This window comes from Elephantulus edwardii, unplaced genomic scaffold (assembly GCF_000299155.1).
Source record: "Elephantulus edwardii isolate Elephantulus edwardi_28Jun2011 unplaced genomic scaffold, EleEdw1.0 scaffold00021, whole genome shotgun sequence".
Lineage (NCBI taxonomy): Eukaryota > Metazoa > Chordata > Mammalia > Macroscelidea > Macroscelididae > Elephantulus > Elephantulus edwardii.
Genome location: NW_006399771.1, coordinates 13,200,227 through 13,215,150, shown reverse-complemented (window position 1 = coordinate 13,215,150; position 14,924 = coordinate 13,200,227). Strand labels below are relative to the sequence as shown.

At 37.7% G+C, this 14,924-nt stretch overlaps 1 protein-coding gene across 1 annotated transcript in view; it reads left to right on the top strand.

Annotated features, from left to right (window-relative positions):
• Positions 1–14,924, top strand: part of PTPRQ (protein tyrosine phosphatase, receptor type, Q) — a 415,982-nt gene that overhangs the window by 273,174 nt on the left and 127,884 nt on the right. The window contains exons 27-28 of the mRNA XM_006882544.1: positions 9,217–9,338; positions 14,574–14,760. Of these exons, the coding sequence (XP_006882606.1) occupies positions 9,217–9,338; positions 14,574–14,760 (309 nt within the window). The remainder of the gene's footprint in view (positions 1–9,216; positions 9,339–14,573; positions 14,761–14,924) is intronic.

Below are 14,924 nucleotides of genomic sequence, written 5' to 3'. Positions count from 1 at the left end.
CAAGTTTCCAGATCCTAGGTAGGCATCTCATTCCCTTGCAATTCTCAGATTCAATGAGTACAAATGCAAATTCACTACCATTTTCCTTAATTATACCCCCACTGTCTTAACTATTCAGTGCTGCTGTATGAGAGATGCCACAAGTGGATGGATGGCTTTAATAAACATATTTCTTTTCTTACAGTTTAGAAGGTGAAAAGTTTGAATTCAGTGTACCAACTCTGAAGAATACCCTCTCTCCTTTTTTTTTTAAGTTGTAGAAAATGTCCTTGTTTTCTTCAGTGTCTGTAGGCCTGGCATTCAGTGAAGAACTCAATGTATTCTGGCCTTCCCTGTGTCAAAGAACCTCCTTGTGTGGTTCCCTAGGTCCAGAAAGACATACTCTATTCCTTGTGACCCTAATAAGGGCCCCCTCCCCAACTCACTATTCGCTGCTTTTATCTCTGTTGCGGTAAAGGATCTTACAGGTCACACTCTAGGGAAACTTCCCTTACATCCTATTAGGGCAGATTAGGGAGTTGCAGTTCACTTTAAATCCTCCTGTAACTGATGAACAGATCAGATCCCTGGGACTATGACATAGCTTCCACATTATATCATTATGTACATGAATTTGGGAGTAGAATTCATTCTATGACATTCATAAGAAAATTCGTACCTGTTCATGTTCACTATACTGTTTTTGTGAACTCTGTCCCCTTGTTCATTCCAATGTTCTTAAAGCATATCACTTTATATCTTACTTATTAGTAAAACAATAAGTATTATTATTTTATATATCTACCACTTTCTCTCTCACTTTGTCTCTCCATCTAGTTGGTTCTTGAAGTTTTTTTGGTAAATTTCTCAAATTTATCTAAATTTTATTCCTTCATTCCAAAACCTGCTTTCACTATGCTTATGTAAAGCCTTATGTCTTGGCTCTTTGCAATCAGTCTGTTGTCTTAGCTGCCGTTGAATCAAAAAGATCGTTAAGGAATATGTTAAGTGTCATAACAGAAGGTCTAGCTAGATCCTATTCCTCAGAGAATATATCTTTTTTTTTTCTGTAGTTTCCCTGAGTTGTTGTTGTTAGGTGCCATCAGGTTGAGTATAACTCATAGCAACCCTGTGAATAATAAATCTGAACCCTGCCCTATCCTATGCCATCCTTATCATCTTTGACACACTCAAGCTTATCACTGGTGAAAACATGGGAATCTAGCTCATTGAAGGACTTACTCTCTTTCTCTTACTCTCTAACTTTCCAAGTGTGATGTCCCGCTGCAAGAGTCTCTCCTAGTAACATGTTCAAAACAAGTGCGATGAAGCTTTGTCATCCTTGCAACTGAAGAGCACTCTGGCTGCCCTTTCTCTAATACATAGCTGCTTGTTCTTTTGGCAGTCAATGGGATATTCAGTATTTTTCTCCAGTACCACAGCTCAAAAGTTTATTTCTTCTTCCGGCATCATAATTCTTTGTCCAGTTCTGAGATGCACAGCAAATGACTGAAAAGATCTTGGCCTGAGTCAGGAGCACCTTATTTTCATGACCTCATTGCTCCCCAGTACTTTGGAAGGGTCCCAGACAGCTGATTTGACAGCTTCTCTGAAAGTTCTCCTTAAAATGGGAAGATACTTTCTTACTCAAAAATCTTCACTGTAAAATAAATAAATAAATAAATACATACATACATACATACATACATACATAAATAAAAATTATGTCACCCCATAATTGGTTAAAGCCTAACCTTTTTAACATAATAATTATTTTTCCAATTTGGTTCCCAAATTACTATTTAAGTCATATTCCTCTCTATAATCCTCCGTGAACATTGGTCCATCTGTGTTATTGTTTTCCTTATATATACTTTTAAAAGATATTTTTAATGTCATAGAGTCCTTTGACAGTCCAGTGAAGTTTATAAACTCATTAATAGAATGACATTATTAAATGCATAGAATAATAAACATAGGATTGTCAAGAAAAACAATCCTATAGTGACATAGTTCTCTGGGCAGACATGTTTATGTCTTTTACTTTTCCTTCTTCCCTTTAGAAGTGTTGCCTCTATTCTAATAATTGAAAATCCTTCTCATCTTTCAAAGCTTAGTTTGATTTCCATCTCTTCCTTCCCCATCAGTAGTCATCACTTTGCCCTTTGCCCTCTCACAGAAGATTATTTGTACTTCTAGTTGGCCTTTTCTTTAATATGCCCTTTAAATAATATATTTTATTAACAGATGCAAAACACTGAACTATCCACTTTCCATATCTGATATTCATAATTACTTTTAAAAACACAATGAGATTTTGATAACATAATGATACTTAAGTCTAGAAACTGGTTTGTTGTGAGTTGGTGCTTTGTTTTTGTTGTTGTTGTTGTTGTTTTTCTTATCTTGACCATAGTTACTTTCAGTAGATAAATTAATTTGGGGAAGGAATATTTTATTTTTCTATATTCTCCTTTTCAGAACCTCAGCATCAATGGCAACATACATGTGCAATAATATTTGCTCATGTACATTTGAAAATCAGAAAGTTTGGAAACTATTCTCTATTATTAAAATTAAAAAAGAACACTGGGAGGGAAGAATTGTATATAATAGTTTTCCTAGTTTAATGAATGACTATCTCAAACCAGCTGTGACTAATCTATTCTTGTTGCTGTTGTAGTTGGAACCAACCCATTGTGGACCCTCCAGGAGGTTTCCAGAGGTGGTAAATCACACAGGAGGATATACTCTTTATGCATTTGGGATTGCAGTGCACCTTCTTACCACTAGGACACTAGAGATCTCACATGGTAGACTACACCAGGAATGAAAAACAGAAGAAGAATGATGTTGCATTAATGGTTAAAAAGACAATTTCAAGATTAATCCTGAAGTACAAGTTTGTGAGTCATTGGATATTATTTATACACATACAAGGAAGATTTGTTGATAAGACTATTACATATATGCACTAACAGCTAAAGTCAAAGAGGAGGAAATTGAAGATTTTTTGACCACATTTTTCAGCCCAAAATTGACCAAATATGCAATCAAGATGTGTTAACAATAATTGGTGACTGATACATAAAAGTTGGAAACAATGTAGAAAGAAAGATAATCAGAAAGTCTGGACTTGATGACAGAAACTGAGATGGAAATCGAATGATTTAATTTTGTACACTTACTGATTTATTTCTCACAAATACATTTTCTAAAAAACACAAATGACAACTGTACACATGGACTTTATCTAGATGGGATCAGACTGACTTCTTCTGTGGAAGGAATCATTGAAGAAGTACAATATCAAGTCAAAACAAGGCAAGGTGTTGACTATGGAACAGACTATCAATTACTTAGGTGCAAGTTCAAATTGAAGTTCAAAAAAATGAAAACAATTTCACAAGAACCAAAATATGACATTGAGTCTATCACACTGACTGACACTCTAAAGCCCATTGTGGTAGTCACACTGTCAGTCCAACAGGTCGAGGGTATTGTTCTTTCCTGACCCTCCATGCTTCTAAACATCATGTACCTCTTCAATGGCTAGCCCCACCTACAATATTCCCTAAGTGTATAAGGTGAAGCCTCATCATCCTCTCCAAGATATTTGTTTGTTCTTTTGGCAGTCCATGTTATGTTCAGTGCTCTTCTCCAATAGGACAGCTTGAAGACATCAATTCCTCTTCTGTCATCCATGTTCATTATCCAGCTCTCAGATGCATAGCAAATGATTGAAAAGATCATGGCCTGAATCAGACACATCTTAGTCCTCAAACTGACAGTATTCCTCAATAATTTGGAGAGGTCTTTAATTGAAGACTTTCCCAGTACAATGTATCTCTTATTACTGCTGATACTAAGAATGTTAATTGTGGGTCCAAGTAAGATGAAGCTGTCGACATTTTCAATCTCCTCTCCATCCATCATGACTCTGCCTATCAATCCAATGGTAAAAATCTTTGTTTTCTTGACATTGAGATGCAATCTACATTGAAAGCTGAAATCCTTGATCTTCTGCAACAAGTGCTGCAAGTCTTTCTCATTTTCAGCAAGCAAGGTTGCATTTGCACAACACATATTGTGATACTTAGGGATACTATGGACAAAATCTTGAATGATCCAGGAAGCATAAAAAAAATGGAGGAAATACACAGAATTGCTATACCAAAAATAACTGTCAAACTAGAACTTCCAGATGTGCAGGCTAGGTTTAGGAGAGACCATGGCACTAGGGACATTATAGCCAATGTTGGATGAGTCTTAGCTGGAAGTAGAGAGTACCAGAGGAATGTTTGTGTTTTGTTGACTATGCAAAGGATTTTGACTATGTGGCTCACACAAAAAAAAAGTGACTAATTTTGAGAAGAACAGGAATATCAGAACATCAAATTACGTTCATGCAAAGTCTGTATTTGGACCAGGATGCAATTGTCAGAACAGAGAGAGGAAACACTGAATGATACCAGGGATCTATCTTATCTCTACACTTTTTAAATCTATACTTAGAACAGATATACTGGAATGTTGGACTTTATGAAGAGGAATATCATATCAAGATTCGAGGAAGACTCATCATCAACGTACATTATGCAGATGACACAACCTTGCTTGCTGAAACTGTGAAGGACCTGAAGCACTTGTTGCAGAAGGTTAAGGACTGCAGCCTTCAATATGGGTTGAAGCTCAACATCAAGAAAACAAAGATTTAAAAAAAAAAAAGAAAGAAAACAAAGATTCTCACCCCTGGGCTGATTCTCAGCATCCTGATAGATGGTGAAGAGATAGAGATTGTTAACAGCTTCAGCTTCCTTGCCTCCACGGTCAACACTCTTGGTACAAGAAACCAGGAAACCAAAAGATGAATTGCCTTGGGAAAGTCTGCTGTTAGGGACCTCTCCTGAGTGCTGAAAAGCAACAATGTCAGTCAGGAGACTAAGGTGAGCTGATCCATACCCTGGTATTCACAATTACTCTGTATATATTAGAGAGCTGGACAATGACTAAGGATGATAGAAGAATTGATGTCTTTTCATTGTGTCCTGGGGAAGAGTATTGAACATACCTTACACTGCTAAGAAAACAAACAGTTGTCTCCTGGAAAGGGTGAAAACAGTCTGCTCTTTGGAGACAAGGATTTTGAAACTCCATCAAACACACTTTGAGCATGTTGCCAGGAGGGACCTGTCCTTGAAGAAGGACATCATGCTTGGGAGGGTAGAGGGACAAAGCAAGAGAAGGCGGCCCTGGATTAAATGGATTCATTAAGTGACTAGAGTTATGAGAGTAAATTTGTTGAGACAGTGAGATTAGTGCAAGAAATAGGATTCAGAGCTATTATACATATGGTTGCTATAAATCATAAGCAACTCAATGGTACATAATAACAACACTGAAATATTTCAGGAAATACCACATTATCAAGAGCTAATAGTGACGAAAAAAGAGTTCAAGCTGCAATAAAGGCAAGGATAAAAAATAAGGGCCCAGGAATTGATGATATACCAATTTACATATTTCAAATGGCACTTGCAGTACTGGACATGCTCACTAGTCCATGCTAGGAAATTTGGAAGGCAAGTGCCTGCTCAACTGACTGGATGAGATCCATGTTTTTGTTGACATTTCCAAGAAAGGTGATCTACCAGAATGTAGTAATTATCAAACAATATCATTAATATCACATGCAGTAAAATATTTCTGAATATCATTCAAAAGCAGCCAGAACAGTACGTAGACCGAGAACTGCCATAACTTTAAGCTGGATTTAGAAGAGGCTATGGAACCAGGGATATTATTGTTGATTTCAGATTGATCTTGGCTGAAAGAGAAGAAAGAATACCAGAAGAATGCATATTTGTGATTTATTTATTGTGCAAAAGTATTTGACTATGTGGATCATAACAAATTATGGCTAACATTAAGAAGAATGAGCATCATAGGACACTTATTTGTGCTCCTACAAAATCTGTATTTAGACCAAGGAGCTATAGTGCAAACAGAGCCAGGGATCACCACAAAGTTTAAAAAAGCTATGAAACAGGGTTGTCTCCTTTATCCACAGCTATTCAGTCTGTATGCTGAGCAAAGTATTTGATAAGGTGGACGCAGTTAAGAAGAAATGTGGACATCATTATTGTAGGAAGGCTTATCAATAACCTTCAGTATGCAGAAAACACAACATTGCTTGCTGTAAGTGTAAAAGACTTGAAACATTTGCTGCAGAAGGTCAAACAATGCAGCCTTCAATATGTATTGCATCTCAACATCAAGAAAACAAAAATTTTCACCACTGAATCCCAGTAAGTGATGTCATGATACATGGAAAAAAGATTAAAACTGTCAATGACTTCATCTTACTTGAATCCATAATCAATACACTTGGTACCTGCAGTCAGGAGATCATGAGACCTTATGCACTGGGAAAGTATGCAGTCAAGAACCTCTCCAAATTTCTGAGGGGCAATGACGTTAGTTTGAGAACTAAGGTGTGCCTTATTTAGACCATGGTCTTTTCAATTAACTTGCTATACTGCTGAGAGATGGACAATGAATAAGGTTGTTGTTATTGTTATGTGTTGTCGTGTTGCCTGTGACTCATAGCAACTCTATGAACAACATTCCTAAACCCTGCTGCTGTATCCCTTGCCAATCTTATTGTTTCCAATATGCCTAACTCCATTACCCCAATGACTGAATCAATCCATATCACTGATGGTCTTCCTCTCCTGTACTGTCCCTCCACCCTCCCAAGCATGACATCTCTCTCCAAGTACTGACCCTGCCTTGCAACATGTCCAAAGTATGTCAGATAGAGCTTCAAAATCCTTGTCTCCCAGGAGCAGCCTGGCTTCCCTCTCTCCAGGACAGACTTGCTTGTTCTCCTAGCAGTCCATAGAATATTCACTACTCTTCTCCAGTACCAAAGCTCAAAGGCATCAATATTGAAAGCTGCAGTCCTTGACCTTCTGCGTAAGTGCTTCAGGTCCTCCTCAGTTTCAGCGAGCAGGGTTGTGTCATCTGCATAATGCAAGTTGTTGATGTATCTTCCTCCAATCTTGATGCCACATTACTCCTTGCAAAGCCCAGTGTCCTGGATGATCTGTTCTGCATATAGATTGAAAGGTATGGAGACAGAACCCATCCCTAACAGACACCTTAGCTCTGTTCTGACAACCGTCTCTTGGTCCAAGTATAGGTTTCACATAAGCATAATCAAATGCTCTAGGATTCTTATTCTTCTCAGAGTCAGACATAGTTTATTGTGATCCACACAATCAAAAACCTTTGCATAGTCAATGAAACACAGAAATTCTTCTGGTACTCTCTGCTTTCAGCCAAGATCCATCTGACGTTAGCTATAGTATCCCTAGTACCACAGACACTTCTAAACCCAGCCTTCACATCTGGCAGTTCTCTGTTGATGTGTTGCTCCAGTCGTTTTTGGATAATGTTCAGCAGAATCTTGATTGCATTTGATATTAAAGATATTGTTCAATAATTTCCGCACTCTGTTGGGTAACCCTTCTTTGGAATGGGAACAAATATCTATTTCTTCCAATCAGTTATCCAGGTGGCTATTCTCCAGATTTCTTGGCACAACTTAGTGAGCACATCCAGGGCAGCATCTGTTTCTTGAAATATGTCAATTGGTATGACATCATCTCCTGGAGCCTTGTTTTTTGCCAATTCTTTTAGAGCAGCTTGAATTTCCTTCTTTATCATCACAGGCTCTTCTTGCTCATACATTGTTTCACAAAATTCTTCTGTGTCAGCCAATTTCTTCTGGTACAGTGACTCTGTCTACTCCTTCCATCTTCTTTTAATTCTTCTTGAATCATTTAACATGCTGTCCAAAGCATCCTCAAGTATTGCCACTCGTGGTTTGAATTTGGTTTTTGTTTTTTTTTAAGATTAATGAGGGCCCAGCATTTTATTACTGTGTTGATGAGCACAGTCTAGGGCTGTGGACAGCAATGGAGTTTTGGTGTGAATGTCAGGAGACTAGGGAGGCAGAGAAGGAGAAGTGGGTGGATCGGGGCACGGAAACACAGCTTGATTTGCCATCCTCACTAGTTGCCTGAATTTGTTTTTTAATTCCTTCAGCTTAATGAATGCTGAATGAGTTCAGCCCTTTTGATTTTCTGACTCCAGCTCTTTGCGCATTTCATTGTAATACCTTGGCTTTGTCATCCCAAGCAGCCCTTTGAAATTTTTTGTTTAGCTTTTTAATTTCTTGATTTCTTCTTTTAGCTTTGGTTTCTCGGCGCTCTAATGCAATGGTCTTTTCTTCCCTTCTGCCTTTGTAATGATCTGTAGCATTCTTAATGGACAATTTTCTTGATATCCTCCCACAGCTCATTTGGTGTTTGTTTCTTGGTGTTCAAGGCCTCAAATCTGTTCCTGATATGGATTTTTAAATTTGAGTGGGATAGACTTAAGGTCAGATTTTGGTTCGTGTGGATCTGATTTTATTTTCTTCAACTTCAGCTTGAACTTGCCTATAAGTCTGTTCCACAATCAGCTCCTGGCCGTGTTTTCACAGCTGATATTGAGCTTCTCCAGTGACTCTTTCCACTGAAATAATTGATTTGATTCCTATGCATACCATCAGGTAAAATCCATGTGTATAGCCTGTGTTTGTGTTTCCTATAAAAGGTATTTGCAATGAATAAGTCATTGAATGTGCAGAATTCTATCATTCTAGCTCCTGCTTCATTTCTGTCACCAAGTCCATGTTTTCCATCTACTGATACTTCTTCCCTGTTCCAAACTTTTGCATTTCAATCATCCATTATTATTACTGCATCTTGATTGTGTGTTTGATTGATTTCTGACTGCAGAAGTTAGAAATCTTCTTTGGCTCTAGTTTTTGGTGCATATATCTGGATGATAGTGGTCTTCACTGGACTTCCTTGTATGTGTATGGTTATTATCCTGTCACTAACAATATTGCATTGCATGATAGATCTAGAGATGACTTTTTTTTTATTATGAAAGCAACCTCATTTTTTCTTACCTTTTTATCCCCGGCATAGTAGATCACATGATTATATTGTACATAGGATCTCTGTGAGTCGCAAGCCACTTGACAGCACATAACAACAATCATAACACCAATTAATTCATTATGGTTATCCAGTTTTCATGATGTTTTCTATTATCACACTGTTGTTGTGTAGCAAGTGTTAATTCTAATCTCAGAAGAAAATTGATTTTTCATTTTCATAGCCCCAGATGGTCCTCCCAAAAATGTGCTTGTAGTAGCAACATCATCTTTTAGCATCAACATCCACTGGAGTGAACCTGATGTCATTACTGGACCAACATTTTATCTAATAGATGTCAAATCGGTAAGGCATGTCTACTAACTATAAACACCAGTACAGAATTTGGTAAAAAAAAATACACATTTTAGAGCCAGATTATTGTCATTGATTCCTGTTCTATTTAGCTTTTAGGCAACTTGTTTAACTTTCCTGTGTTTCAGTGTTCACATCTGTAAAATAAACTAGTAGACTAGTTTATATGCTAGTAATAATAATACTTGTATCTAAGATATATGGATTTTGTGAGGACTAGATTAATTGAATGAGAGAAATGAGTAGCTTGAGAGTGCAGTGGTTAAATCTCCAAGCTGATAATTGAAAAGTCAACCCTTAGAACAAACCATTGGAGAAAGATGTGCCAGATTACTTCTAAAAAGATTATAACTTTGGAATCTTATGGGGTAGTTCCATTCTTTCCCACATGGTTGCTCTGAGTCAGAATTGACTACTTGACAATGGACTTAGCTTCTTTTGGTGGAACACAAATGAACTTTTTGTCTGAGAAGAAAGCCTTCACCTACAATAGACCAGTCAACAAGGCAGAGAATGCAGAATTCTTAATTGTGAGAAGGGTTATATTTCCCGGTGCCCTACTTGGATTTTACTGATCTTGACAAATTTTCTGTTGACATCAATTCAGTTTCATGGATTTGGTTTTTCATATATTCTGTTCATTTTTTTTATCCTTTCCTCTCAACCTCACTTTTTCTCAATATTTTATCATTTTAGTATTTTTTTTATTAAGTGGAAATACTTCTATTTCAAAAGGCACCAGTCATCATTATCAGGAAATTTAAAAGATTATTGGAGCAACTGCTCTCTCAATTAGCCTCCAGTTTGTGTTCCTTTCTAAAGCATGTTTGTGAAGATTTCTGTACACAATTAGCCAAGAATAATCAATGTGAATGACATTCTTGGAATGTGCACTAAAAGCAAATTACAAGATAATAAAACTGTGCTCTCTAAAATGAAAAGTGCTTTATTAACTGAAAAAAAATAGTTTTATACATTCTATCATGCTTAAGGAAAAAAACCCACAATTTATTTTCTAATCTATCTCATTTTTTTCACATTCTAAATTGAAAATGAGAAAGCCAAAGAAACAAAGAAAGATGTTTGTGGGAAGAGAGTTAATATTTTTATTACTTATAGCAGCTATACATTTTGGTTCTCTCATATGTGTGGTCTTACCTTAGCTTTGCTTACATAGAAACTTGTGATACAAATATCATAATTGGAAAACAAGGATTCAGATCATACCTCTGAGCTACTAAACAGCTATGGAATCTTGAGGAAGTCACCTTAGCTCTGTAAAATCCAAGAACACATAGCTGTGCTTGCAAAGTGATGTCTACAGTATGGGGCTGGAATGAATTGGATATCCATGCCTGTTACACAGATCGACTGTCACTCATCACAGTAATAAACTGTTGTTACCCAGGGCTTTTGTGACCTACTCCATATGGAGTTGAACTGTTAACTCAAAAGCAGCACTATTGCAGTGCTTCGAATCCACCAGTCCCCCTTTGGCAGAAAGATTAGTTATCAATCTCTTCCCATGCAATTTGCAGCCTCAGCGACCTACTGTACAATCATTTCCAGCTCGACGGTAGTGAAAAGTTAATAAGTATGAATATAGGCCTGATAGTAAGAATTCAGAAAGTCAGGTTTCACTGTGAAACTTCTGGATATTTAAATGTTAACAATTAATTAAGCAGACATATCCTCACATTTCTCCAGTGGCTGTGTGCATTTTGTTCTGATTCCTCCAGTGATTTGTTTTACTTTTAGAAAAGTAAAACATCTGCCTTTACTGCTTTGTCACAAGATAGCAGCTATCCGTTTGATTGTACAGAACTGACACTTTTCTGTCAACCTGTCATCATTAAAGGAAAGAGAAGATGAAGACTAAACCGTAATCAAAAAGAGAGAGCTTTGTTGGCATTGCGAAGTGCTTGGCTGCTGTGACAGGGAAAGAGGTTAGAGGTTTCAGTCCAGCTAGCAGCTCTGATAAGAAAACGACCAAGAATCTGCTTTTGTACATAGAACAGCTTAAAAAAAACTATGTGATAATTTGATACTGGCATAGAAGATTGCAATGAGTCTAAATCAAATAGACAGGACTCAGGGACAGCTAGCACGGATAGACAGGCTCCCTCAAAGACAGACTATGTTTGAATAAATGTCACAGCTATACTTAATAAACCTAATGATACGCATTTGTACTAGTATAGGAATCATGATACTACATCTACAACTGAGTTCATATTCTATACAAAGCATAGTGCTAGATGAATTTTTCAAACTATGGCCTGTCCAGAACTTTTTAAATGAATTAAGATAAAAAGAGCAAGAATATGTGTGTGTGTGTGTGTGTGTGTGTGTGTGTATTCAAGATACAAAAGAACTAAACAGAAGATTCCAAAAGGCAGCTCGGAATGACAAAGCAAAATATTACACTGAAATGTGCGATGAGCCAGAGTCGGAAAATCAAAAGGGCTGAACTCGCTCAGCATTTCTTAAGCTCAAGGAACTGAAGAACAAATTCAAACCTAGAGTTGCTATAATCAAGGATGCTTTGGGCAGAATATTAAATGATCAAGGAAGTATTAAAAGAAGATGGAAGGAATATACTGGGTCATTGTATCAAAAGGAATTGGCAGATACAGAAGAATTTAATGAAATAACATATGAGAAAGAGCCTATGGTGATGAAAGGAAGAAGTTCAAGCTCCTTTGAAGGAAATAGCAAAAAATAAGGCCCCAGGAATAGATGGTATACCAATTGAAGTATTTCAGCTAACAGATGATGCCCTGGATGTGCTCACCAAGTTGTGCCAAGAAATCTGGAGAACTACTACTTGGCAGACTGACTGGAAGAGATCTATATATGTTCCCATTCCAAAGAAAGGTGACCCAACTGAGTGTGGAAACTACAGAACAATATCATTGATTTCCCACACAAGCAAGAGTCTACTGAAGATTATCCAAAAACGATTGGAACAGCACATCAACAGAGAACTGCCAGAAGTCCAGGCTGGGTTTAGAAGGGGTCGTGGTACTAGGGATATTGTAGCAGATGTTAGATGGATCTTAGCTGAAAGCAGGGAATACCAGAAGAATATCTATCTGTGTTTCCTTGATTATGCAAAGGCGTTTGACTGTGTGGATCATAATAAACTGTGCCTGACTCTGAGAAGAATGGGAATCCCAGAACATTTAATCGTGCTAATGCGAAACCTGTACTTGGAGCAAGAGGCAGTAGTCAGAACAGAGCAGGGTAACACTGCATGGTTCAAAATTGGGAAGGGTGTAAGCAAGGGATGTGTCCTGTCTCCATACCTTTTCAACCTGTATGCAGAGCAGATTATCCGAGAGGCTGGGCTCTATGAGGAGAATTGTGGCATCAGGATTGGTGGACGATCTATTAACAATCCTGCTTGCTGAAACTGAGGAGGACCTCATGCACTTGCTGCACAAGGTCAAGGACTGCAGCCTTCAGTATGGACTGAGGCTCAGTGTCAAGAAGACAAAGATTCTCACCACTGGACCAATCGGTAGCATCAGGATGGATGGCGAAGAGATTGAGATTGTTCACAGCTTCAGTTTGCTCAGCTCCACGGTCAACACTCTTGGCACCAGCAGTCAGGAAATCAAAAAGCATATCACGATGGGAATGTCTGCTGTTAGGGACCTCTCTAAAGTACTCAAGAGCAACGGTGTGTCTCTGGAGACTAAGGTGCACCTGATACAGGCCATGGTCTTTTCAATCACTTGTTATGCATCAGAGAGTTGGACGATGACTAGGGAGGACATAAGAAGAATTGATGTCTTTGAGCTGTGGTGCTGGAGAAGAGCATTGAATGTACCATGGATTGCCAAGAAAACAAGCAAATTTATCCTAGAGAGGATTAAACCAAGCAACTCCTTGGAGGCAAGGATTCCGGGGCTTCGTCTGACATACTTTGGGCATGTTGCAAGGAGGGACAGGTCCTTGGAGAGGGACATCATGCTTGGGAGGGTGGAGGGACGGCGCAAGAGGGAAGACCCTCTATGAGGTGGATTGATTCAGTGACTGGGGTAATCAGGATGGGTGTGTCAGAGACAGTGCGATTGGCACAGGATAGAGCAGGGTTTAGGGCTGTTGTACATAGGGTCACTATGAGTTGCAAATGACTCGATGGCAAATAACAACAACAAATACATATATATAAATAATTTTCCCCCCTAGTCATAGTCTTGTGTCTCTTCCGGATTAAATTCACCAGCAGTTCAGCTGCAGAAAGATGCAATGACAACCTTTTCCTAGGCAATTTATAGCTTTGGAAACCCACTGGAGTGTCAGCTGTGCATTATTTAAGACTTAGTGGCATTAAGTTTATGTGCTATCGAGTTGACTGCAACTTAACGACCTCATGCACAATAGCTTTGAACCCTGCCCTATCCTAAACCAAACTCACTATCTCTGACACACTCAAGACTATTAACCTAGTTACTGTGTCAATCCATCTTATCCAGGGTCTTCTTTTCTTGCACTGTCCTGCAATTGCTTCCAAGAATTATATCCTTCTCAAAGGACAGAACTCCAAATCCTTGCCTCCAAAGAACAAGTTGGTTTCATCCTCTTTAGGACAGAACTCCAAATCCTTGCCTCCAAAGAACAACTTGGTTTCATCCTCTTTAGTACAGACCTGATGTTCTCTGGGCAGTGCATGATATATGCAAGATATAGGCATGAGATACAAATATACACATGAGATATATATCTCATATATATTTTTTCCTACTATGGCTTTTTGTCTAAATGTTTAAATATCTTCATGTCAGTTATTTCATATTTGTTCCATCTAAACCTCAACAAACACTACAAGTGTATGTTTCACACATGGAAAAGTGTAGAGAGCATAAATTGTTTGTGACATACCGCAGGAGCTATTAGGTAGTAGCTAAGTTGGAATTTGAATCCTTGGTGGCTGGCCACTGAAACCTATGCTCTTTTTTATTAAAAGTGCTAACATGAAACAGAGTTTCATTAAAGTCAGACGTGTTATTTTACTCTGATTTTGGTTGGTTGAATTTTTTCTCTTCTTACTTCCATTTACATACTGACAAGAATGTATAATATGAATCTAAATAAAATAAGCAAAATTAATTTCTAATTCTCAGCTAGATAAATATGCTTTATGTAGCCTTGAATGCTGTTTGGGTAATTTGGACTTCCAGTGCTCCTTCCTTAATCATTGGCTGCTTTTTCCTACAGGTAGATAGTGATGAATTTAATATTTCCTTCATCAGATCAAATGAAGAAAATAAAACCATAGAAATTAAAGATTTAAAAATATTCACAAGATATTCTGTAGTGATCACTGCATTTACCGGAAACATTAGTGCTGCATATATAGAAGGGAAGTCAAGTGAAGAAGTCGTTGTTACCACTTTAGAATCAGGTAAGGTGCATTTTTCATCATTGCTGACAACTTACGGAGAATTAACTGTCTTATAGTTTCTAATCTTCTAACCCCAAAGAACAGTATGCCTTACCAGGAGATTTTAAGATTGAAAATAAAATTAAAAAATGAAATAAAATCTAATGTAAGTTGACTAGAATGAA